Source organism: Salvelinus namaycush, chromosome 16, assembly GCF_016432855.1.
Source record: "Salvelinus namaycush isolate Seneca chromosome 16, SaNama_1.0, whole genome shotgun sequence".
Classification (NCBI taxonomy): domain Eukaryota; kingdom Metazoa; phylum Chordata; class Actinopteri; order Salmoniformes; family Salmonidae; genus Salvelinus; species Salvelinus namaycush.
This window is the reverse complement of record NC_052322.1, coordinates 42,339,376-42,366,142: the sequence shown is the minus strand read 5'-3', so window position 1 is coordinate 42,366,142 and position 26,767 is coordinate 42,339,376. Positions and strand designations below refer to the sequence as shown.

Genomic DNA, 26,767 nt, shown 5'->3' with positions numbered 1-26,767 from the left:
AGAGAGAGATAGAGACAGAGAGACAGAGAGACAGAGAGAGAGAGAGAGAGAGAGAGAAAGGGACAGAGAGATACAGAAAGACAGAGAGACAGAGAGAGAGAGAGAAAGGGACAGAGAGATACAGAAAGACAGAGAGACAGAGAGAGAGACAGAGAGAGAGAGAGAGAGAGAGAGAGAGAGAGACAGAGACAGAGAGAGAGAGAGAGAGAGACAGAGAGAGACAGAGAGAGAGAGAGAGAGAGACAGACAGAGAGAGACAGAGACAGAGAGAGAGAGAGACAGAGCGAGAGAGAGACAGAGAGAGAGAGAGAGAGAGAGACAGAGAGAGAGAGAGAGAGAGAGAGAGAGAGAGAGAGAGAGACAGAGAGAGACAGAGAGACAGAGACAGAGAGAGAGAGAGAGAGAGAGAGAGAGAGACAGAGAGAGAGAGAGAGAGAGAGAGAGAGAGAGAGAGAGAGAGAGACAGAGAGAGAGAGAGAGAGAGAGAGAGAGACAGACAGACAGAGACAGAGAGAGAGAGAGAGAGAGAGAGAGAGAGAGATGCCCCCCTAGGCACAACTATGACAACATAACCAACAAAAACGGGTCACAACTCCTGCAGCTCTGTCGCACGCTGGGTATGTACATAGTCAATGGTAGGCTTCGAGGGGACTCCTATGGTAGGTTCACCTATAGCTCATCTCTTGGCAGTAGCACTGTAGACTACTTTATCACTGACCTCAACCCAGAGTCTCTCAGAGCGTTCACAGTCAGCCCACTGACACCCCTATCAGACCACAGCAAAATCACAGTCTACTTGAACAGAGCAATACTCAATCATGAGGCATCAAAGCCAAAGGAACTGAGTAACATTAAGAAATGCTATAGATGGAAGGAATGCAGTTTGGAAACCTACCAAAAAACAATTAGGCAACAGCAAATTCAATCCCTTTTAGACAACTTCCTGGGTAAAATGTTCCACTGCAATAGTGAAGGTGTAAACTTGGCAGTAGAAAATCTTAACAGTATATTTGACCTCTCAGCTTCCCTATCAAATCTAAAAATCTCAAATAGAAAACCGAAGAAAATGAACAACAATGACAAATGGTTTGATAAAGAATGCAAAAATCTAAGAAATAAATTGAGAAACCTGTCCAACCAAAAACATAGAGACCCGGAAAACCTGAGTCTACGCCTTCACTATGGTGAATCACTAAAACAATACAGAAATACACTACGGAAAAAGAAGGAACAGCACGTCAGAAATCAGCTCAATGTAATTGAAGACTCCATAGACTCTAACCAATTCTGGGAAAATTGGAAAACACTAAACAAACAACAACACGAAGAATTATCTATCCAAAATGGAGATGTATGGGTAAACCACTTCTCCAATCTTTTTGGCTCTATAACAAAGAATAAAGAGCAAAAACATATACATGATCAAATACAAATCCTAGAATCAACTATTAAAGACTACCAGAACCCACTGGATTCTCCAATTACCTTGAATGAGTTACAGGACAAAATAAAAACCCTCCAACCCAAAAAGGCCTGTGGTGTTGATGGTATCCTTAATGAAATGATCAAATATACAGACAACAAATTCCAATTGGCTATACTAAAACTCTTTAACATCGTCCTTAGCTCTGGCATCTTCCCCAATATTTGGAACCAAGGACTGATCACCCCAATCCACAAAAGTGGAGACAAATTTGACCCCAATAACTACCGTGGAATATGCGTCAACAGTAACCTTGGGAAAAATCGCTGATTATCATTAACAGCAGACTCGTACATTTCCTCAATGAAAACAATGTACTGAGCAAATGTCAAATTGGCTTTTTACCAAATTACCGTACAACAGACCATGTATTCACCTACCACACCTAATTGACAACCAAACAAACCAAAACAAAGGCAAAGTCTTCTCATGCTTTGTTGATTTCAAAAAGCCTTCGACTCAATTTGGCATGAGGGTCTGCTATACAAATGATGGAAAGTGGTGTTGGGGTAAAACATACGACATTATAAATCCATGTACACAAACAAAAAGTGTGCGGTAAAATTGGCAAAAAACACACACATTTTCACACAGGGTCTGTGGGTGAGACAGGGATGCAGCTTAAGCCCCACCCTCTTCAACATATATATCAACGAATTGGCGCGGGCACTAGAACAGTCTGCAGCACCGGTCTCACCCTACTAGAATCCGAAGTCAAATGTCTACTGTTTGCTGATGAATGGTGCTTCTGTCACCAACCAAGGAGGGCCTACAGCAGCACCTAGATCTTCTGCACAGATTCTGTCAGACCTGGGCCCTGACAGTAAACTCAGTAAGACCAAAATAATGGTGTTCCAAAAAAGGTCCAGTCACCAGGACCACAAATTCCATTAGACCCCGTTGCCCTAGAGCACACAAAAAAACTATAAATACCTCGGCCTAAACATCAGCACCACAGGAACTTCCACAAAGCTGTGAACGATCTGAGAGACAAGGCAAGAAGGGCCTTCTATGCCATCAAAAGGAACATAAATTTCAACATACCAATTAGGATCTGGCTAAAAATACTGAATCAGTCATAGAGCCCATTGCCCTTTATGGTTGTGAGGTCTGGGGTCCGCTCACCAACCAAGATTTCACAAATGGGAAAAACACCAAATTGAGACTCTGCATGCAGAATTTCTGCAAAAATATCTCCGTGTACAACGTAGAACACCAAATATGCATGCAGAGCAGAATTAGGCCGATACCCACTAATTATCAAAATCCAGAAAAGAGCCGTTAAATTCTACAACCACCTAAAAGGAAGCGATTCCAAACCTTCATAACAAAGCCATCACCTACAGAGAGATGAACCTGGAGAAGAGTCCCCTAAGCAAGCGGTCCTAGGGCTCTGTTCACAAACACAACACACCCCACAGAGCCCCAGGACAACAGCACAATTAGACCCAACCAAATCATGAGAAAACAAAAAATAATTACTTGACACATTGGAAAGAATTAACAAAAAAACAGAGCAAACTAGAATGCTATTTGGCCCTAAACAGAGAGTACACAGTGGCAGAATACCTGACCACTGTGACTGACCCAAACTTAAGGAAAGCTTTGACTATGTACAGACTCAGTGAGCATAGCCTTGCTATGAGAAAGGCCGCCGTAGGCAGAAATGGCTCTCAAGAGAAGACAGGCTATGTGCACACTGCCCACAAAATGAGGTGGAAACTGAGCTGCACTTCCTAACCTCCTGCCCAATGTATGACCATATTAGGAGACATATTTCCCTCAGATTACACAGATCCACAAAGAATTTGAAAACAAATCCAATTTTGATAAACTCCCATATCTACTGGAGAAATCCACAGTGTGCCATCACAGCAGCAAGATTTGTGACCTGTTGCCACAAGAAAAGGGCAACCAGTGAAGAACAAAACACATTGTAAATACAACCCATATTTATGCTTATTTATTTTAACTTGTGTGCTTTAACCATTTGTACATTGTTACAACACTGTATATATATATATAACATTTGTAAATGTCTTATTGTTTTGAAACTTCTGTATGTGAATGTTTACTGTTAATTGTTATTGTTTATTCACTTTTGTATAATATCTTACTCACTGCTTTGGCAATGTTAACACATGTTCCCATGCCAATTGAATTGAATTGAGAGACAAGAGAGAGAGACAGAGAGACAGAGAGACAGAGAGAGAGAGAGAGAGAGAGAGAGAGAGAGAGAGAGAGAGAGACAGAGAGAACAGAGAGACAGAGAGAGAGACAGAGAGGAGAGAGAGAGAGACAGAGAGACAGACAGAGAGAGAGAGAGGGAGAAGAGACAGAGACAGAGAGAAGAAGAGAGAGAGAGAGAGAGAGAGATATTAACATGAAAGCGACAGGAAAGAGAGAGAGAGAGAGAGAGAGAGAGGAGAGGAGAGGAGAGAGAGAGAGCCAGAGACAGAGAGAAGAGAGAGGAGAGAGAGAGAGAGAGAGAGAGAGAGAGAGGAGGGAGAGAGAGAGAGAGGAGAAGAGAGAGAGAGAGGAGAGAGAGAGAGAGAGAGAGAGAGAGAGAGAGAGACAGAGAGACAGAGACAGCGAGAGAGAGAGAGACAGAGAGACAGAGACAGAGAGACAGAGAGAGAGAGAGAGAGAGAGAGACAGAGACAGAGAGAGATACAGAGAGACAGAGAGACAGAGAGACAGAGACAGACAGAGAGACAGAGAGACAGAGAGACAGAGACAGAGACAGAGAGAGAGAGAATAATGAATGCAATCTGTTATGAAGTGAGTCACCAACTGATTTGATAAAGATACTGCGTGGTTTAAGGTGACATCTGGTGGACAAAGCTGAGTCATAAACATGGACATCTGCTGGGGTATTTCAATGTGAAGATAGAGGGTGTTTTAGGTTTGTATGATTATCAGAGTAGAATAGAATAAATCCTTCTGCTTTCCGGACCACTGTGCTTTCCGTCTTACCCCTCTAGGCTGAGTTACTGTAAAGTAACTGATGTTGTGAAAAATGACTTTATGAATATATATATATATTTACAAATAAATTATTGATTTGATTGGTTTCTAGTTTACCTGTGCAGGTTATCACAATATCCATCTGACGAATGACTTCATTCAGCTTGACCACCCTGAACCCATCCATGCTATCATGTAGGAGAGAAACCATCCACAAACAATGCTCATTACGACCACCACTGTTGTATTGTACAACAAAAATATATATATATATTTGAAGAAGAGTAAAATGTGGCCCTGTGGTTTCTTACCAGCCCTGCAGGGCACAGATGGGGTCTATCTCTGTGATGCAGACGATGGCTCCCATAGCCTTCAGAGCAGAGCAGCAACCTTTACCCACCTCTCCGTAACCACAGACCACCACCTGCTTCCCTCCAAACATCACATCAGTGGTCCTCTTCAAACTACAGCAAGAAGGGAAATACATTACTTCAATTAGAAGGTTGTGTATGACAACTATCACAAACCTTTTTTTTTTATTATTAAAAAACACTCTGATCTGCTTGGGGACATATTTGTGATTCCATGGAGGAAGATTATTTCATGTCTAAGTAGAGAACGAATAGTTGAGTATGTTACCATGACAACTCCCCGTCCAGGATGGACTCTCTGCAGCAGTAGTTACTGTACTATATTCTACATGACAACTCCCCGTCCAGGATGGACTCTCTGCAGCAGTAGTTACTGTACTATATTCTCCATGACAACTCCCCGTCCAGGATGGACTCTCTGCAGCAGTAATTACTGTACTATATTCTACATGACAGCTCCTCCCCACCGTCCAGGATGGACTCTCTGCAGCAGTAATTACTGTACTATATTTACATGACATCTCCCCGTCCAGGATGGACTCTCTGCAGCAGTAATTACTGTACTTAATTCTCCATGACAACTCCCCGTCCAGGATGGACTCTCTGCAGCAGTAGTTACTGTACTATATTCTCCATGACAACTCCCCGTCCAGGATGGACTCTCTGCAGCAGTAATTACTGTACTATATTCTCATGACAACTCCCCGTCCAGGATGGACTCTCTGCAGCAGTAATTACTGTACTATATTTACATGAAAACTCCCCGTCCAGGATGGACTCTCTGCAGCAGTAGTTACTGTACTATATTCTACATGACAACTCCCCGTCCAGGATGGACTCTCTGCAGCAGAGTATTACTGTACTATATTCTCCATGACACATCCCGTCCAGGATGGACTCTCTGCAGCAGTAGTTACTGTACTATATTCTACATGACAACTCCCCGTCCAGGATGGACTCTCTGCAGCAGTAGTTACTGTACTATATTACTCATGACATCTCCCCGTCCAGATGGACTCTCTGCAGCAGTAATTACTGTACTATATTCTCCATGACAACTCCCCGTCCAGGAGGACTCTCTGCAGCAGTAGTTACTGTACTATATTCTACATGACACTCCCCGTCCAGGATGGACTCTCTGCAGCAGTAGTTACTGTACTATATTCTACATGACATCTCCCCGTCCAGGATGGACTCTCTGCAGCAGTAGTTACTGTACTATATTCTACATGACAGCTCCTCCCCACCCGTCCAGGATGGACTCTCTGCAGCAGTAGTTACTGTACTATATTCTCCATGACAACTCCCCGTCCAGGATGGACTCTCTGCAGCAGTAGTTACTGTACTATATTCTACATGCAACTCCCGTCCAGGAGGACTCTCTGCAGCAGTAGTTACTGTACTATATCTCCATGACAATCCCCGTCCAGGATGGACTCTCTGCAGCAGTAATTACTGTACTATATTCTACATGACAACTCCCGCCAGGATGGACTCTCTGCAGCAGTAATTACTGTACTATATTTCTACATGAAACCTCCCCCGTCCAGGATGGACCTCTCTGCAGCAGTAGTTACTGTACTATATTCTCCATGACACTCCTCCACCGTCCAGGATGGACTCTCTGGCGCAGTAATTACTGTACTATATTCTACATGACAACTCCTCCCACCGTCCAGGATGGACTCTCTGCAGCAGTAGTTACTGTACTATATTCTACAGACAGCTCTCCACCCGTCCAGGATGGACTCTCTGCAGCAGTAATTACTGTACTATATTCTACATGACACTCCTCCCCACCCGTCCAGGATGGACTCTCTGCAGCAGAGTTACTGTACTATATTCTCCATGACACTCTCCGTCCAGGATGGACTCTCTGCAGCAGTAGTTACTGTACTATATTCTCCATGACAATCATCCTCCCCGTCCAGGATGGACTCTCTGCAGCAGTAGTTACTGTATATTTCCATGACAACTCCCCGTCCAGGATGGACTCTCTGCAGCAGTAGTTACTGTACTATATTTCTCCATGACAACTCCCCGTCCAGGGGACTCTCTGCAGCAGTAGTTACTGTACTATATTCTACATGACAGCTCCTCCCACCCGTCCAGGATGGACTCTCTGCAGCAGTAGTTACTGTACTATATTCTACATGACAGCTCTCCCCACCCGTCCAGGATGGACTCTCTGCAGCAGTATATTACTGTACTATATTCTACATGAACACTCCCCGTCCAGGATGGATCTCTCTGCAGCAGTAGTTACTGTACTATATTCTACATGACAACTCCCCGTCCAGGATGGACTCTCTGCAGCAGTAGTTACTGTACTATATTCTCCATGACAACCACCCGTCCAGGATGGATCTCTGCACAGATATTACTGTACTATATTCTACATGACAACTCCCCGTCCAGGAGGACTCTCTGCAGCAGTAGTTACTGTACTATATTCTACATGACATACTCCCCGTCCAGGATGGACTCTGCAGCAGTAGTTACTGTACTATATTCTCCATGAATCTCCCCGTCCAGGATGGACTCTCTGCAGCAGTAGTTACTGTACTATATTCTACATGACAACTCCCTACCCACCCGTCCAGGATGGATCTCTCTGCAGCAGTAGTTACTGTACTATATTCTACATGACAACTCCCCGTCCAGGATGGACTCTCTGCAGCAATAATTACTGTACTATATTCTACATGACAGCTCCTCCCCACCCGTCCAGGATGGACCTCTCTGCAGCAGTAAATTACTGTATCTATATTCTCCATGACAATCTCCCCGTCCAGGATTGGACTCTCTGCAGCAGTAATTACTGTACTATATTCTCCATGACAACTCCCGTCAGGATGGACTCTCTGCAGCAGTAGTTACTGTACTATATTCTCCATGACAACTCCCGTCCAGGATGGACTCTCTGCAGCAGTAATTACTGTACTATATTCTCCATGACAACTCCCCGTCCAGGATGGACCTCTCTGCTAGCAGTAATTACTGTACTTATTCTACATGACAACTCCCCGTCCAGGATGGACTCTCTGCAGCAGTAGTTTACTTGTACTATATTCTACATGACAACCTCTCCACGTCCAGGATGGACTCTCTGCAGCAGTAATTACTGTACTATATTCTCCATGACAACTCCCCGTCCAGGATGGACTCTCTGCAGCAGTAGTTACTGTACTATATTCTCCATGACAACTCCCCGTCCAGGATGGACTCTCTGCAGCAGTAATTACTGTACTATATTCTCCATGACATCTCCCCGTCCAGGATGGACTCTCTGCAGCAGTAGTTACTGTACTATATTCTCCATGACAACTCCTCCTCACCCGTCCAGGATGGACTCTCTGCAGCAGTAGTTACTGTACTATATTCTCCATGACAACTCCCCGTCCAGGATGGACTCTCTGCAGCAGTAGTTACTGTACTATATTCTCCATGACAACTCCTCCTCACCCGTCCAGGATGGACTCTCTGCAGCAGTAGTTACTGTACTATATTCTCCATGACAACTCCCCGTCCAGGATGGACTCTCTGCAGCAGTAGTTACTGTACTATATTCTCCATGACAACTCCTCCTCACCCGTCCAGGATGGACTCTCTGCAGCAGTAGTTACTGTACTATATTCTCCATGACAACTCCCCGTCCAGGATGGACTCTCTGCAGCAGTAGTTACTGTACTATATTCTACATGACAACTCCCCGTCCAGGATGGACTCTCTGCAGCAGTAATTACTGTACTATATTCTACATGACAACTCCCCGTCCAGGATGGACTCTCTGCAGCAGTAATTACTGTACTATATTCTACATGACATCTCCCCGTCCAGGATGGACTCTCTGCAGCAGTAGTTACTGTACTATATTCTACATGACAGCTCCTCCCCACCCGTCCAGGATGGACTCTCTGCAGCAGTAATTACTGTACTATATTCTACATGACAACTCCCCGTCCAGGATGGACTCTCTGCAGCAGTAATTACTGTACTATATTCTACATGACAACTCCCCGTCCAGGATGGACTCTCTGCAGCAGTAGTTACTGTACTATATTCTACATGACAACTCCCCGTCCAGGATGGACTCTCTGCAGCAGTAATTACTGTACTATATTCTACATGACAACTCCTCCCCACCCGTCCAGGATGGACTCTCTGCAGCAGTAGTTACTGTACTATATTCTACATGACATCTCCCCGTCCAGGATGGACTCTCTGCAGCAGTAATTACTGTACTATATTCTACATGACAACTCCCCGTCCAGGATGGACTCTCTGCAGCAGTAGTTACTGTACTATATTCTACATGACAACTCCTCCCCACCCGTCCAGGATGGACTCTCTGCAGCAGTAATTACTGTACTATATTCTACATGACAACTCCCCGTCCAGGATGGACTCTCTGCAGCAGTAGTTACTGTACTATATTCTCCATGACAACTCCCCGTCCAGGATGGACTCTCTGCAGCAGTAGTTACTGTACTATATTCTACATGACAACTCCCCGTCCAGGATGGACTCTCTGCAGCAGTAGTTACTGTACTATATTCTACATGACAACTCCTCCCCACCCGTCCAGGATGGACTCTCTGCAGCAGTAATTACTGTACTATATTCTACATGACAACTCCCCGTCCAGGATGGACTCTCTTCAGCAGTAATTACTGTACTATATTCTACATGACAACTCCCCGTCCAGGATGGACTCTCTTCAGCAGTAGTTACTGTACTATATTCTACATGACAACTCCCCGTCCAGGATGGACTCTCTGCAGCAGTAATTACTGTACTATATTCTACATGACAGCTCCTCCCCACCCGTCCAGGATGGACTCTCTGCAGCAGTAGTTACTGTACTATATTCTCCATGACAACTCCCCGTCCAGGATGGACTCTCTGCAGCAGTAGTTACTGTACTATATTCTCCATGACATCTCCCCGTCCAGGATGGACTCTCTGCAGCAGTAGTTACTGTACTATATTCTACATGACAACTCCTCCTCACCCGTCCAGGATGGACTCTCTGCAGCAGTAATTACTGTACTATATTCTACATGACATCTCCCCGTCCAGGATGGACTCTCTGCAGCAGTAGTTACTGTACTATATTCTACATGACAACTCCCCGTCCAGGATGGACTCTCTGCAGCAGTAATTACTGTACTATATTCTACATGACAACTCCCCGTCCAGGATGGACTCTCTGCAGCAGTAGTTACTGTACTATATTCTACATGACAACTCCCCGTCCAGGATGGACTCTCTGCAGCAGTAGTTACTGTACTATATTCTACATGACAACTCCCCGTCCAGGATGGACTCTCTGCAGCAGTAATTACTGTACTATATTCTACATGACAGCTCCTCCCCACCCGTCCAGGATGGACTCTCTGCAGCAGTAGTTACTGTACTATATTCTACATGACAGCTCCTCCCCACCCGTCCAGGATGGACTCTCTGCAGCAGTAGTTACTGTACTATATTCTACATGACAACTCCCCGTCCAGGATGGACTCTCTGCAGCAGTAGTTACTGTACTATATTCTACATGACAGCTCCTCCCCACCCGTCCAGGATGGACTCTCTGCAGCAGTAGTTACTGTACTATATTCTACATGACATCTCCCCGTCCAGGATGGACTCTCTGCAGCAGTAGTTACTGTACTATATTCTCCATGACAACTCCCCGTCCAGGATGGACTCTCTGCAGCAGTAATTACTGTACTATATTCTACATGACAGCTCCTCCTCACCCGTCCAGGATGGACTCTCTGCAGCAGTAATTACTGTACTATATTCTACATGACATCTCCCCGTCCAGGATGGACTCTCTGCAGCAGTAGTTACTGTACTATATTCTCCATGACATCTCCCCGTCCAGGATGGACTCTCTGCAGCAGTAATTACTGTACTATATTCTACATGACAACTCCCCGTCCAGGATGGACTCTCTGCAGCAGTAGTTACTGTACTATATTCTACATGACAACTCCCCGTCCAGGATGGACTCTCTGCAGCAGTAGTTACTGTACTATATTCTACATGACAACTCCCCGTCCAGGATGGACTCTCTGCAGCAGTAGTTACTGTACTATATTCTACATGACAACTCCCCGTCCAGGATGGACTCTCTGCAGCAGTAGTTACTGTACTATATTCTCCATGACAACTCCCCGTCCAGGATGGACTCTCTGCAGCAGTAGTTACTGTACTATATTCTACATGACAACTCCCCGTCCAGGATGGACTCTCTGCAGCAGTAGTTACTGTACTATATTCTCCATGACAACTCCCCGTCCAGGATGGACTCTCTGCAGCAGTAATTACTGTACTATATTCTCCATGACAACTCCCCGTCCAGGATGGACTCTCTGCAGCAGTAGTTACTGTACTATATTCTACATGACAACTCCCCGTCCAGGATGGACTCTCTGCAGCAGTAGTTACTGTACTATATTCTCCATGACATCTCCCCGTCCAGGATGGACTCTCTGCAGCAGTAGTTACTGTACTATATTCTACATGACAACTCCCCGTCCAGGATGGACTCTCTGCAGCAGTAATTACTGTACTATATTCTACATGACAACTCCCCGTCCAGGATGGACTCTCTGCAGCAGTAATTACTGTACTATATTCTACATGACAACTCCCCGTCCAGGATGGACTCTCTGCAGCAGTAGTTACTGTACTATATTCTACATGACAACTCCCCGTCCAGGATGGACTCTCTGCAGCAGTAGTTACTGTACTATATTCTCCATGACATCTCCCCGTCCAGGATGGACTCTCTGCAGCAGTAGTTACTGTACTATATTCTACATGACAGCTCCTCCCCACCCGTCCAGGATGGACTCTCTGCAGCAGTAATTACTGTACTATATTCTCCATGACAACTCCCCGTCCAGGATGGACTCTCTGCAGCAGTAGTTACTGTACTATATTCTACATGACAGCTCCTCCCCACCCGTCCAGGATGGACTCTCTGCAGCAGTAATTACTGTACTATATTCTCCATGACAACTCCCCGTCCAGGATGGACTCTCTGCAGCAGTAGTTACTGTACTATATTCTCCATGACATCTCCCCGTCCAGGATGGACTCTCTGCAGCAGTAGTTACTGTACTATATTCTCCATGACAGCTCCCCGTCCAGGATGGACTCTCTGCAGCAGTAGTTACTGTACTATATTCTACATGACAGCTCCTCCTCACCCGTCCAGGATGGACTCTCTGCAGCAGTAATTACTGTACTATATTCTACATGACAACTCCTCCCCACCCGTCCAGGATGGACTCTCTGCAGCAGTAGTTACTGTACTATATTCTACATGACAGCTCCTCCCCACCCGTCCAGGATGGACTCTCTGCAGCAGTAATTACTGTACTATATTCTACATGACAGCTCCTCCCCACCCGTCCAGGATGGACTCTCTGCAGCAGTAGTTACTGTACTATATTCTCCATGACAACTCCCCGTCCAGGATGGACTCTCTGCAGCAGTAGTTACTGTACTATATTCTCCATGACAACTCCTCCTCACCCGTCCAGGATGGACTCTCTGCAGCAGTAGTTACTGTACTATATTCTCCATGACAACTCCCCGTCCAGGATGGACTCTCTGCAGCAGTAGTTACTGTACTATATTCTCCATGACATCTCCCCGTCCAGGATGGACTCTCTGCAGCAGTAGTTACTGTACTATATTCTACATGACAGCTCCTCCCCACCCGTCCAGGATGGACTCTCTGCAGCAGTAATTACTGTACTATATTCTACATGACAACTCCCCGTCCAGGATGGACTCTCTGCAGCAGTAATTACTGTACTATATTCTACATGACAACTCCCCGTCCAGGATGGACTCTCTGCAGCAGTAATTACTGTACTATATTCTACATGACAACTCCCCGTCCAGGATGGACTCTCTGCAGCAGTAATTACTGTACTATATTCTACATGACAACTCCCCGTCCAGGATGGACTCTCTGCAGCAGTAGTTACTGTACTATATTCTACATGACAACTCCTCCCCACCCGTCCAGGATGGACTCTCTGCAGCAGTAATTACTGTACTATATTCTACATGACAACTCCCCGTCCAGGATGGACTCTCTGCAGCAGTAGTTACTGTACTATATTCTCCATGACAACTCCCCGTCCAGGATGGACTCTCTGCAGCAGTAGTTACTGTACTATATTCTACATGACAACTCCCCGTCCAGGATGGACTCTCTGCAGCAGTAGTTACTGTACTATATTCTACATGACAACTCCTCCCCACCCGTCCAGGATGGACTCTCTGCAGCAGTAATTACTGTACTATATTCTACATGACAACTCCCCGTCCAGGATGGACTCTCTTCAGCAGTAATTACTGTACTATATTCTACATGACAACTCCCCGTCCAGGATGGACTCTCTTCAGCAGTAGTTACTGTACTATATTCTACATGACATCTCCCCGTCCAGGATGGACTCTCTGCAGCAGTAATTACTGTACTATATTCTACATGACAGCTCCTCCCCACCCGTCCAGGATGGACTCTCTGCAGCAGTAGTTACTGTACTATATTCTCCATGACAACTCCCCGTCCAGGATGGACTCTCTGCAGCAGTAGTTACTGTACTATATTCTCCATGACAACTCCCCGTCCAGGATGGACTCTCTGCAGCAGTAGTTACTGTACTATATTCTCCATGACAACTCCCCGTCCAGGATGGACTCTCTGCAGCAGTAGTTACTGTACTATATTCTACATGACAACTCCCCGTCCAGGATGGACTCTCTGCAGCAGTAGTTACTGTACTATATTCTACATGACAACTCCCCGTCCAGGATGGACTCTCTGCAGCAGTAATTACTGTACTATATTCTACATGACAGCTCCTCCTCACCCGTCCAGGATGGACTCTCTGCAGCAGTAGTTACTGTACTATATTCTACATGACAGCTCCTCCCCACCCGTCCAGGATGGACTCTCTGCAGCAGTAGTTACTGTACTATATTCTACATGACAACTCCCCGTCCAGGATGGACTCTCTGCAGCAGTAGTTACTGTACTATATTCTACATGACAGCTCCTCCTCACCCGTCCAGGATGGACTCTCTGCAGCAGTAGTTACTGTACTATATTCTCCATGACATCTCCCCGTCCAGGATGGACTCTCTGCAGCAGTAATTACTGTACTATATTCTACATGACAGCTCCTCCCCACCCGTCCAGGATGGACTCTCTGCAGCAGTAGTTACTGTACTATATTCTACATGACAACTCCCCGTCCAGGATGGACTCTCTGCAGCAGTAGTTACTGTACTATATTCTACATGACAACTCCCCGTCCAGGATGGACTCTCTGCAGCAGTAGTTACTGTACTATATTCTACATGACAACTCCTCCCCACCCGTCCAGGATGGACTCTCTGCAGCAGTAGTTACTGTACTATATTCTACATGACAACTCCCCGTCCAGGATGGACTCTCTGCAGCAGTAATTACTGTACTATATTCTACATGACAGCTCCTCCCCACCCGTCCAGGATGGACTCTCTGCAGCAGTAATTACTGTACTATATTCTACATGACATCTCCTCCTCACCCGTCCAGGATAGACTCTCTGCAGCAGTAATTACTGTACTATATTCTACATGACAGCTCCTCCCCACCCGTCCAGGATGGACTCTCTGCAGCAGTAATTACTGTACTATATTCTACATGACAGCTCCTCCTCACCCGTCCAGGATGGACTCTCTGCAGCAGTAATTACTGTACTATATTCTACATGACAGCTCCTCCCCACCCGTCCAGGATGGACTCTCTGCAGCAGTAGTTACTGTACTATATTCTACATGACAGCTCCTCCTCACCCGTCCAGGATGGACTCTCTTCAGCAGTAATTACTGTACTATATTCTACATGACAGCTCCTCCCCACCCGTCCAGGATGGACTCTCTGCAGCAGTAATTACTGTACTATATTCTACATGACAGCTCCTCCTCACCCGTCCAGGATGGACTCTCTGCAGCAGTAGAGGTTGTCAAACTTCTGCTTGGTAACCGAGTCGTTGACATTCATGGCCGGGACACACAGCTTGCCTGCCTTGGACAGCTGGTACAACCTGAGAATAAAGGAAATGAAGAAGACAGTCTTTAAGGTGAGCCACAGACTACCGGAGAATAAACTGGACCAATGACAAAAAAAAGTTCTAAAATATCTCTCCTTGCTGTGGATGTATGTGACCAATGTTTTGGGAAAACTCTTTCTCACCTGTGGACTCCAGTGACACTCTCCTCCACGATGCCCTGAGCCTTCTTAAACACGCTGGGGTACTTCTTATAAACCCAGTGGGTCAGATCCCCTCCGTCATCCAGAATCTAACAATGACAGCACAATGGTAATATATATATATATTAAATGGTGAAGTCAACAATCACCTTCCACAGTAGGGTGGGGCATCACTGCATGATCAATGTCAAGCGGACATTGGGGGCGAATGTGTGTGCATTTCCATTATCTGAAATACCTGAGGTTTGCATGACTTTGCTTGCCTAGTATGTAGTTTTCAGTACTGGGACTATTCCAATGGTTCAATTGTGCCTGGTAAGTTAAATCAAGCACGTCTCAAGTGCATACATATAATAAATAATAAATATTTGACCCAGGTCTGACGTAAAAATCTATTATTGAATAGTTTATTATTTAGGTACCATGTTGGCCTGCCAGCCTTCTTTGTTGACACAGCGGTCGATACACCACCAAAAATCATCCTCTGACTCGCCCTTCCATGCAAACACAGGCACACCTGTAGGGGAGAGGAGAGAGAGAGAGAGGAAGAGAGAGATGAAGAAGAGGCTAGTATTTATTATGGCTGGGGGAGAGGGAGAGATAGAGACACACAGAGACAGAAAGAGAGAGAGACAGAAAGACAAAGAGACAGAAAGCGAGACATAAAGACAAAGGGAGAGAGACAGAAAGACAAAGAGCGACAGAAAGAGAAAGAGAGCCACAGAGAGAAAGAGAGCGAGTGACAGAGAGAGACAGAGAGAAAAGAGTGAGCGAGACAGAAAGAGACAGAGAGAGACAGAGAGAAAAGAGTGAGCGAGACAGAAAGAGACAGAGAGACAGAGAGAAAGAGAGAGCGAGACAGAAAGAGACAGAGAGAAAGAGAGCGAGAGACAGAAAGAGAGAGACAGAGAGAAAGAGATCGAGAGACAGAAAGAGACAGAGACACAGAGAGCGAGACAGAAGAGAGAGAGAAAAAGACAGAGAGAGAAAAAAAGAGACACAAAGAGGGAGAGAAAGAAAGAGAGCCACAGAGAGAAAGAGAGCGAGAGACAGAGAGACAGAGAGACACAGAGAGAAAGAGAGCGAGAGACAGAAAGAGAGAGACAGAAAGAGAAAGAGAGCGAGACAGAAAGACACAGAGAGACAGAGAGCGAGACAGAAAGAGACAGAGACACAGAGAGCGAGACAGAAAGAGAGAGAGACACAGAGAGCGAGACAGAAAGAGAGAGAGAGGGTCCACTATGTGATGTGTGTTCTCACCAGTCTCTGCCAGGGCAGCAGCCACCTCGTTCTGGGTAGAGTAGATGTTGCAGGCTGTCCAACGACACTGAGCTCCAAGAGCTACCAGGGTCTCTATCAGAACCTGGGGGCAACACACAAACACACACACCATAACCTCTTACATTGAGGTAAATGTAAACCATAGAATATAACACCAAAATCTATCTATCAAGCTGTAATCTGACATGTCTGGAGCAAAGTGCTTTAAGCCAGATTGTTCATCATCACTGAATGTCTGATTCATTTGACAGTCAGGAAAGGCAAACACAGTATGATTGTATTACTGGAGGAGGCAGCAACAACAACATAAAGCCAATATCTTCGCCCCAGTTAGAGGCTTCTCATATACTGTAGGTCTATGGATCTAAGATGGTGTATGGTGGAGGAGAAAGCAAGATAACCTACTGCAGTCTGAGCTGTGATGTGGGTGCAGCCCACTATCTTTGCCCCAGCTAGAGGCTTCTCAGCCTGGGCTCTCTTCCTCAGGGAGATCAGGGCTGACATATCTGTGGGGGGGAGGGAGATACAGAGAGTGGGATAGAGGTGAGAGGTTAAGGATTTGGATGTGGGAGAGCAAAACAGTGAATGAGAGATTAAAACTGTAATATCTTATGTTTCACCGAGTCTTCGATGAACGACGACGTTAAGAACATACAGCTGGCGGGTTATCTATCGACAGGATAGAACAGCAGCCTCTGGTAAGACACGGAGCGGGGGCCTATGCGTTTATGTAAACAACAGCTGGTGCACGATATCTAAGGAAATCTCGAGGTTTTGCTCGCCTGAGGTAGAGCATCTCATGATAAGCTGTAGACAACACTATCAACCTAGATAGTTTTCTTCTGAATTTTTCATAGCTGTCTACATACCACCACAGACGGATGCTAGCACTAAAACCGCACTCAATGAGCTGTATACCGCCATTAGTAAACAGGAAAATGCTCATCCAGAGGCAGCACTCCTAGTGGCCGGGGACTTTAATGCAGGGAAACTTCAATCCATTTTACCTAATTTCTATCAGCATGTTAAATGTGCAACCAGAGGGAAAACAACTCTAGACCACCTTTACTCCTCAAACAGAGAAGCGTACAAAGCTCTCCCTTGCCCTCCATTTGGCAAATCTGACCATAATTATATCCTCGTGATTCCTGCTTACAATCAAAAATTACAGCAGGAAGCACCAGTGACTCGGTCAATAAAAAAAGTGGCCAGATGAAGCGGATGCTAAACTACAGGACTGTGTTGCTAGCACAGACTGGAATATGTTCCGGCATTCTTCCGATGGCATTGAGGAGTACACCACATCAGTCACTGGCTTCATCAATAAGTGCATCGAGGACGTCTTCACCACAGTGACCGTACGTGCATATCCCAACCAGAAGCCATAGATTACAGGCAACATTCACACCGAGCTAAAGGGTAGAGCTGTCGCTTTCAAGGAGCGGAAGCTTATAAGAACCCAGAAGCTTATCAGAAATCCCGCCACGCCCTCCGACGAACCATCAACCAGGCAAAGCATCAATACGGGACTAAGATCAAACCGTACTACACCGGCTCGGACGCTCGTCGGATGTGGCAGGGCTTACAAACCATTACAGAATACAAAGGGAAGCACAGCCGAGAGCTGCCCAGTGACACAAGCCTACCAGACGAGCTAAATAACATCTATGCTCGCTTCGAGGCAAGTAACACTGAAACATGCATGAGAGCGTCAGCTGTTCTGGACGACTTTGTCGTTCTCCGCAGCCGATGTAAGTAAGACCTTTAAACAGGTCACCATTCACAAGGCCGCAGGGCCAGACGGATTACCAGGACGTGTACTGCGAGCATGCACTGACCAACTGGCAATTGTCTACACTGACATTTTCAACCTCTCCCTGTCTGAGTCTGTAATACCAACATGTTTCAAGCGGACCACCATAGTTCCTGTGCCAAAGAACACTAAGGTAACCTGCCTAAATGACTACCAACCCGTAGCACTCACGTCTGTAGCCATGAAATGCTTCGAAAGGCTGGTCATGGCTCACATCAACACCATTATCCCAGAAACCTTAGACCCACTCCAATTTGCATACCGCACCAACAGATCCACAGATGATGCAATCTCTATTGCACTCCACACTGCCCTTTCACACCTGGACAAAAGGAACACCTATGTGAGAATGCTATTCATTGACTACAGCTCAGCGTTCAACACCATAGTGCCCTCAAAGCTCATCACTAAGCTAAGGACCCTGGGACTAAACACCTCCCTCTGAAACTGGATCCTGGACTTCCTGATGGGCCGCCCCCAGGTGGTAAGGGTAGGCAACAACACATCTGCCACACTGATCCTCAACACGGGGGGTCCCTCAGGGGTGCGTGCTCCGTCCCCTCCTGTACTCCCTGTTCACTCATGACTGCATGGCCAGGCACAACTCCAACACCATCATTAAGATTGCTGATGACACAACAGCGGTAGGCCTGATCACGACAACGATGAGACAGCCTATAGGGAGGAGGTCAGAGACCTGACCGTGTGGTGCCAGGACAACAACCTCTACCTCAATGTGATCAAGACAAAGGAGATGATTGTGGACTACAGGAAAAGGAGGACCGAGCACAGCGCGCCCCCATTCTCGTCGACGGGGCTGCAGTGGAGCAGGTTGAGAGCTTCAAGTTCCTTGGTGTCCACATCAACAACAAACGAACACGGTCCAAGCACACCAAGACAGTCGTGAAGAGGGCACGACAAAACCTATTCCCCCTCAGGAGACTGAAAAGATTTGGCATGGGTCCTCAGATCCTCAAAACGTTTTACAGCTGCACCATCAAGAGCATCCTGACTGGTTGCATCACTGCCTGGTATGGCAACTGCTCGGCCTCCGACTGCAAGGCACTACAGAGGGTAGTGTGCACCACCCAGTACATCACCAGGGCCAAGCTTCCTGCCATCCAGGACCTCTATACCAGGCGGTGTCAGAGGAAGGCCCTAAAAATTGTCAAAGACTCCAGCCACCCTAGTCATAGACCCTAGTCATAGATTCTCTGCTACTACACGGCAAGCGGTACCGGAGCACCAAGTCTAGGTCCAAGAGGTTTCTAAACAGCTTTTACTCCTAAGCCATAAGACTCCTGAACAGCTAATCAAATGGCCACCCAGACCCCCCTTCTACACTGCTGCTACTCTCTGTTACCATCTATGCATAGTCACTTTAATAACTCTACCTACATGTACATGTTACCTCAATGACCAAGACACTGGTTCCCCCGCACATTGACTCTGTACCGGCACCCCCTGTATATAACCTCCACACTGACCCTGTACCGGTAACCCCTGTATATAACCTCCACATTGACTCTGTACCGGTACCCCCTGTATATAGCCTCCACATTGACTCTGTACCGGTACCCCCTGTATATAGCCTCCACATTGACTCTGTACCGGTACCCCCTGTATATAGCCTCCACATTGACTCTGTACCAGTACCCCATGTATATAGCCTCCACATTGACTCTGTACGGGTACCCCCTGTATATAGCCTCCACATTGACTCTGTACCGGTACCCCCTGTATATAACCTCCACACTGACCCTGTACCGGTACCCCCTGTATATAGCCTCCACATTGACTCTGTACCGGTACCCCCTGTATATAGCCTCCACATTGACTCTGTACCGGTACCCCCTGTATATAGCCTCCACATTGACTCTGTACCAGTACCCCCTGTATATAGCCTCCACATTGACTCTGTACGGGTACCCCCTGTATATAGCCTCCACATTGACTCTGTACCGGTACCCCCTGTATATAACCTCCACACTGACCCTGTACCGGTACCCCCTGTATATAGCCTCCACATTGACTCTGTACCGGTACCCCCTGTATATAGCCTCCACATTGACTCTGTACCGGTACCCCCTGTATATAGCCTCCACATTGACTCTGTACCGGTACCCCCTGTATATAGCCTCCACATTGACTCTGTAACGGTACCCCCTGTATATAGCCTCCACATTGACTCTGTAACGGTACCCCCTGTATATAGCCTCCACATTGACTCTGTACCGGTACCCCCTGTATATAGCCTCCACACTGACCCTGTACCGGTACCCCCTGTATATAGCCTCCACATTGACTCTGTACCGGTACCCCCTGTATATAGCCTCCACACTGACCCTGTACCGGTACCCCCTGTATATAGCCTCCACACTGACCCTGTACCGGTACCCCCTGTATATAGCCTCCACACTGACCCTGTACCGGTACCCCCTGTATATAGCCTCCACACTGACCCTGTACCGGTACCCCCTGTATATAGCCCGGGATATTCTTATTTACTGCTGCTCTTTAATTAGTTATTATTTTCTCTTACTTTTTTTTATAGGTATTTTCTTAAAACTGCATTGTTGGTTAAGGGCTTGTAAGTAAGCATTTTCTGTATGGTCTACACCTGTTGTATTCGGGCGTATGTGACAAATACAATTTGATTTGATACGAGGATAGGAGAAGCAGGAATAAATATGAAAAAGAGGCAAGGGGAAAGATAATGACAGATGGAGCACAATTGTGACACGTTTCAGGAAACTATGTCGCGGGTCACCACTTCACAGACATTTGAACATAATCGTAATTTTTTAAAATCAAAAATACATTTTTGGCCAGAAATCCCTTCTGGAACATGTGAACTTTCATGTGCCTTAATAACGAACTTGTATGCCATCTGTAAATACGAATAAAATTGTTAAATTACGAGCCTAGTTGGTTTAGCCGCAGAAAAAGCCAGCAACCTTCCCGCTAGCAATGATTGGCTGACATAATGAGTGGGCTGGACATGCCGAGAGATGAGTTTGGTTTGGTCTGCCATCTAGCACGCTTCTGTCTATTTGAGCTGGTTAGTATGTCTATGTAATCCTGTCTAACGTGCTTTTTTTAAATAAATATATTGCTTAGTAGAACTGAACTCCACTTTGTGGAGGACCGAGTTTAGAAATCAGTGGAATTAGAGTATGATAGGTAAGGAGAAAACACCTGTCTCTGGATTACATCTTCAAACTAAGGGCAACCATGGCATCCATGACAGGGAGAAGAGTCCAACCATGATGTATACGGGTAAGATAGTCTAGCTAGCTACATTTTCAGATATTACACATTTCTAATTTTGACATAAAAGTATTTTTATTTCAAGTTAAAGTGTACTGTTAGCTAGCTAGCTAACGTTAGCTGGATGGCTCGCTAGCTAACGGTACGTGTATGATCTTATTATTCGTATCTCAGAGCCATTTGCTTTGCTTGTTATAGCCTAATGCTGGGTAGTAATGTCATGAGTTGTGATTATGGTTCATTGTTTAGCTAGCTAGCTACATGTCTTAACAAAAGACTCCACTATGCAAGTGTCCATTTTAAAAGAATGTCACTGCGACAACTGTTAGCCAGTTAGCTTGGGTGTTTGACTGCTGTTGTTAGGACAGAGCGCTCAGATTACACCTTTAAAGAGATTGGTGGAGCTAAAGCTTAAGAGGGTGTGAACGATGCCAAACAGGTGTAGACAAAGAAGAGCTCTCCAGTAGGTACAAAAACATTCAAATGCCATTTTCTCAAAAGTGAGGTTACAAGTTTATCAACTTTCAAAGCAGAATTACTTTCCCATTGTTCCTCAAATGCAGTATATGATACACCATGTTGTAGCTCTGTGTCTCTGCGTTTATCCAATGTAAAAAACAGCATTTCTAATTTTGCTACATAAGACCAAATCCAGGTGGTCGGTCACAATTCATGTAAAACCACATCCTCATCTACATATGCATGCAGTAGGCTTACGGTAAATGCCAGCAACAGCTGTCAAGGCACAGGCAGCGGTTCTAGGACCACTTACAGAGCACTTCCTCATCATCTAGGTCTGCACAGCCTGAGAGAGATACTGTCTATACAACCAGAGAGATACTGTCTATACAACCAGAGATATACTGTCTATACAAGCAGAGAGATATACTGTCTATACAACCAGAGAGATATACTGTCTATACAACCAGAGATATACTGTCTATACAACCAGAGAGATACTGTCTATACAACCAGAGAGATACTGTCTATACAACCGGAGAGATACTGTCTATACAACCGGAGAGATACTGTCTATACAACCAGAGAGATACTGTCTATACAACCAGAGAGATATACTGTCTATACAACCAGAGAGATATACTGTCTATACAACCAGAGAGATATACTGTCTATACAACCGGAGAGATACTGTCTATACAACCAGAGAGATATACTGTCTATACAACCAGAGAGGGATACTGTCTATACAACCAGAGAGATACTGTCTATACAACCAGAGAGATATACTGTCTATACAACCAGAGAGATATACTGTCTATACAACCAGAGAGATATACTGTCTATACAACCAGAGAGATATACTGTCTATACAACCAGAGAGATATACTGTCTATACAACCAGAGAGATATACTGTCTATACAACCAGAGAGAGATACTGTCTATACAACCAGAGAGATACTGTCTATACAACCAGAGAGATATACTGTCTATACAACCAGAGAGATATACTGTCTATACAACCAGAGAGATATACTGTCTATACAACCAGAGAGATATACTGTCTATACAACCGGAGAGATACTGTCTATACAACCAGAGAGATACTGTCTATACAACCAGAGAGATATACTGTCTATACAACCAGAGAGATATACTGTCTATACAACCAGAGAGATATACTGTCTATACAACCGGAGAGATACTGTCTATACAACCAGAGAGATATACTGTCTATACAACCAGAGAGATATACTGTCTATACAACCAGAGAGATATACTGTCTATACAACCAGAGAGATATACTGTCTATACAACCAGAGAGATACTGTCTATACAACCAGAGAGATACTGTCTATACAACCAGAGAGATATACTGTCTATACAATCAGAGAGATATACTGTCTATACAACCGGAGAGATACTGTCTATACAACCAGAGAGATATACTGTCTATACAACCAGAGAGATATACTGTCTATACAACCAGAGAGATATACTGTCTATACAACCGGAGAGATACTGTCTATACAACCGGAGAGATACTGTCTATACAACCGGAGAGATACTGTCTATACAACCAGAGAGATACTGTCTATACAACCAGAGAGATATACTGTCTATACAACCAGAGAGATATACTGTATATACAACCAGAGAGATATACTGTCTATACAACCGGAGAGATACTGTCTATACAACCAGAGAGATATACTGTCTATACAACCAGAGAGGGATACTGTCTATACAACCAGAGAGATACTGTCTATACAACCAGAGAGATATACTGTCTATACAACCAGAGAGATATACTGTCTATACAACCAGAGAGATATACTGTCTATACAACCAGAGAGATATACTGTCTATACAACCAGAGAGATATACTGTCTATACAAGCAGAGAGGGATACTGTCTATACAACCAGAGAGATATACTGTCTATACAACCAGAGAGATAATGTCTCTTTTTTTGTCTACATTTCTTTGATCCCTAAAGGGGTCCTACAATTCAGAATCAAACGGCTAAATGATCCTTGGTATGACCATCTTAAAACAATTCCATATGTTACCTTAGTAGAACCCCGCCCCACCTTGTAATCAAACGGATAAATGATCCTTGGTATGACCATCTTAAAACAATTCCATATGTTACCTTAGTAGAACCCCCCCACCTTGTAATCAAACGGCTAAATGATCCTTGGTATGACCATCTTAAAACAATTCCATATGTCAACTTAGTAGAACTTCCATGACTTCCATAGCAAATCATTAAGTCAAAACAACGGCAGCACAGCAGAAAGGACGCCATGTTACATGGGTGTAATGAGTATAATATTATATGAACCCAGCTATTTGAGCTCCAACCGAAGCACTTTCTCAGGTGATATGGGTCTGAAAATAGTACATTGCAGGTACAGAGAACACTGCTGTTTGATCTGTCTAGAGTCTAGGACCAAAGTCTAGGTCCAAACGGTTCTTTAACAGCTTCTACCCCCCGAGCCATAAGACTGCTGAACAATTCATCAAATGGATTACAATGACGACCCCCCCCCCCATTTGTTTTGTACACTGCTGCTACTCTCTGTTTATTATCTATGCATAGTCACTTCACCCCCACCTACATGTACAAATTACCTCTAACCTGTACCCCTGCACACTGACTCTGTACTGGTACCTCCTGTATATAACCTCATTATTGTTATGTTATTGTGTTATTTGTTATTATTAATTTTTACTTTTGTTTATTTGGAAAATCTTTTCTTAACTCTTCTTAAAACTGCACTGTTGGGTTAAGGGCTTGTAAGTAAGCATTTCACGGTAAAGTCTACACTTGTTGTATTCGGCGAATGTGACTAATAAAGTTTGATTAGATTTGTATGTTCCGTCTTCTTATTACTGATGCGGAGTCAGTCCTCGACGAGGTACACGGCAGCTCTAAGCACTCTCTGTACCCTCTAACCCACTGATCCTGAATCAGCACTTACACTTGATCCTTTTCACAATAATGAGCCCAGCCAATGTAAGCTGTACTGGGCTGGCCTGGTTGCAAATCTACCATAGTTGCTATCAGAACGATGCCAGAAAGTGTATGCAAAGACAGTGGATGCCTGAAAGTGGATTCAAAGACCGTGGATGCCTGAAAATAGATGCCAGACAGTGGTGATTCCACACCTTGCTCTGCGATCTCGATCTCCCGTCTGCCGAACTCTGCCTGTTTGATGTTCTTAACGCAGAAGTCGCTGCTGCCCTTGGAGTTGGCCTGGGCCTTGTCCCGAGGAGAGGTCTCGTCATCTGAGCTGTCTGAGTAGGACGCAGCTGGACATTGCATTGTGGGAGGGAGGAGGACAAAGAGTCAGAGACACATAAGGAGTGTGATTTCAGGTATACCAGTCTGTAGTAGGCAGTGTAGTTAGTAGGTTGACATGGTCTTTTACATCAGTTGAATAATAGAAGGATTGTCAGCTAATAAATCCTTGATTGAGGACTTTTGCTACCTTGTTAATCACCAGCACCTATTGCTGTGTGGAGCTATGCCTGTGTACTGTGTACGTGTGTGTGTGTGTGTGTGTGTGTGTGTGTGTGTGTGTGTGTGTGTGTGTGTGTGTGTGTGTGTGTGTGTGTGTGTGTGTGTGTGTGTGTGTGTGTCTGTGTGTGTGTGTGTGTGTCTGTGTGTCTGTGTGTGTGTGTATGTGTGTGTGTGTCTGTGTGTGTGTCTGTGTGTGTGTGTGTGTGTCTGTGTGTGTGTGTGTGTGTGTGTGTGTGTGTGTGTCTGTGTGTGTGTGTGTGTGTGTGTCTGTGTGTGTGTGTCTGTGTGTGTGTGTGTGTGTGTGTGTGTGTGTGTGTGTGTGTGTGTGTGTGTGTCTGTGTGTGTGTGTCTGTGTGTGTGTGTGTGTGTGTGTGTGTGTGTGTGTGTGTGTGTGTGTGTGTGTGTGTGTGTGTGTGTGTGTGTGTGTGTGTGTGTGTGTGTGTGTGTGTGTGTGTGTGTGTGTGTCATCTACCTGAGCTGTAGCTATCTGTGGAGGACTGGGAGATGGAGCGAGAGAGGGAGCGCCGGCCGGCCTTAGTGGGGTACTTCTGAAACTCCTGTTTATCCTCCGCGTTAGCAAACTGGATCTGAAGAAGAAGAAGAAGTGGGGTGGGGCATGAGTTACTCGCCTGCTGGTATAGTGGTGTAAACTTTATTCAGTGAGATGGGGTGAGTCAGAGATAGTCAGTGAGCCTCTGTTGAGTCAGAGATACAGTCAGAGAGCCTGTGGTGAGTCAGAGATAGTCAGTGATATTATGCTAGAAAAATTACAAGATTATGTCATAATACTGTTCATGCATCGAATAAGGTTCATCAGTACTCTCTCATCTGTGTGAGTGTGACTGAGTCGGGCCTCTGGGGCTCGGTGCTAGCAATTGATTTGTAATTGGCTTGGTGATAAAACCTACAGCCTGCATTCCATAGACTGAGTTGGTGTTTGTGACCCGAAATAGCCTGGAGGAGTAGAACAAACACCTCTTTGTTTCCAATCATCTATGCACCTGAAAAACAACACTGGGGCACATAACTCACAAGACGAACCCAAGATAAACAGGGATATGAGTTACTATTCTGCTGACATTATGGTGGAAACTTTAATCAGTGAGATGGGGTGAGTCGGTGATACAGTCAGTGAGCCTGTGGTGAGTCAGTGAGCCTGTGGTGAGTCAGTGAGCCTGGGGTGAGTCAGAGATACAGTCAGAGAGCCTGTGGTGAGTCAGAGATACAGTCAGTGAGCCTGTGGTGAGTCAGTGAGCCTGTGGTGAGTCAGAGATACAGTCAGTGAGCCTGTGGTGAGTCA

At 45.3% G+C, this 26,767-nt stretch overlaps 1 protein-coding gene across 2 annotated transcripts in view; it reads right to left on the bottom strand.

Annotated features, from left to right (window-relative positions):
* Positions 1-26,767, bottom strand: part of LOC120061455 (S-adenosylhomocysteine hydrolase-like protein 1) — a 68,717-nt gene that overhangs the window by 8,917 nt on the left and 33,033 nt on the right. For both annotated transcript variants that reach the window (XM_039011274.1, XM_039011273.1), the window contains exons 2-10: positions 25,940-26,054; positions 25,113-25,256; positions 16,802-16,902; positions 16,376-16,478; positions 15,538-15,632; positions 15,098-15,204; positions 14,832-14,948; positions 4,762-4,914; positions 4,568-4,638 (exon numbers count right to left, since the gene is read on the bottom strand). In XM_039011274.1, coding sequence (XP_038867202.1) covers positions 4,568-4,638; positions 4,762-4,914; positions 14,832-14,948; positions 15,098-15,204; positions 15,538-15,632; positions 16,376-16,478; positions 16,802-16,902; positions 25,113-25,256; positions 25,940-26,054 — 1,006 coding nt within the window. The remainder of the gene's footprint in view (positions 1-4,567; positions 4,639-4,761; positions 4,915-14,831; positions 14,949-15,097; positions 15,205-15,537; positions 15,633-16,375; positions 16,479-16,801; positions 16,903-25,112; positions 25,257-25,939; positions 26,055-26,767) is intronic.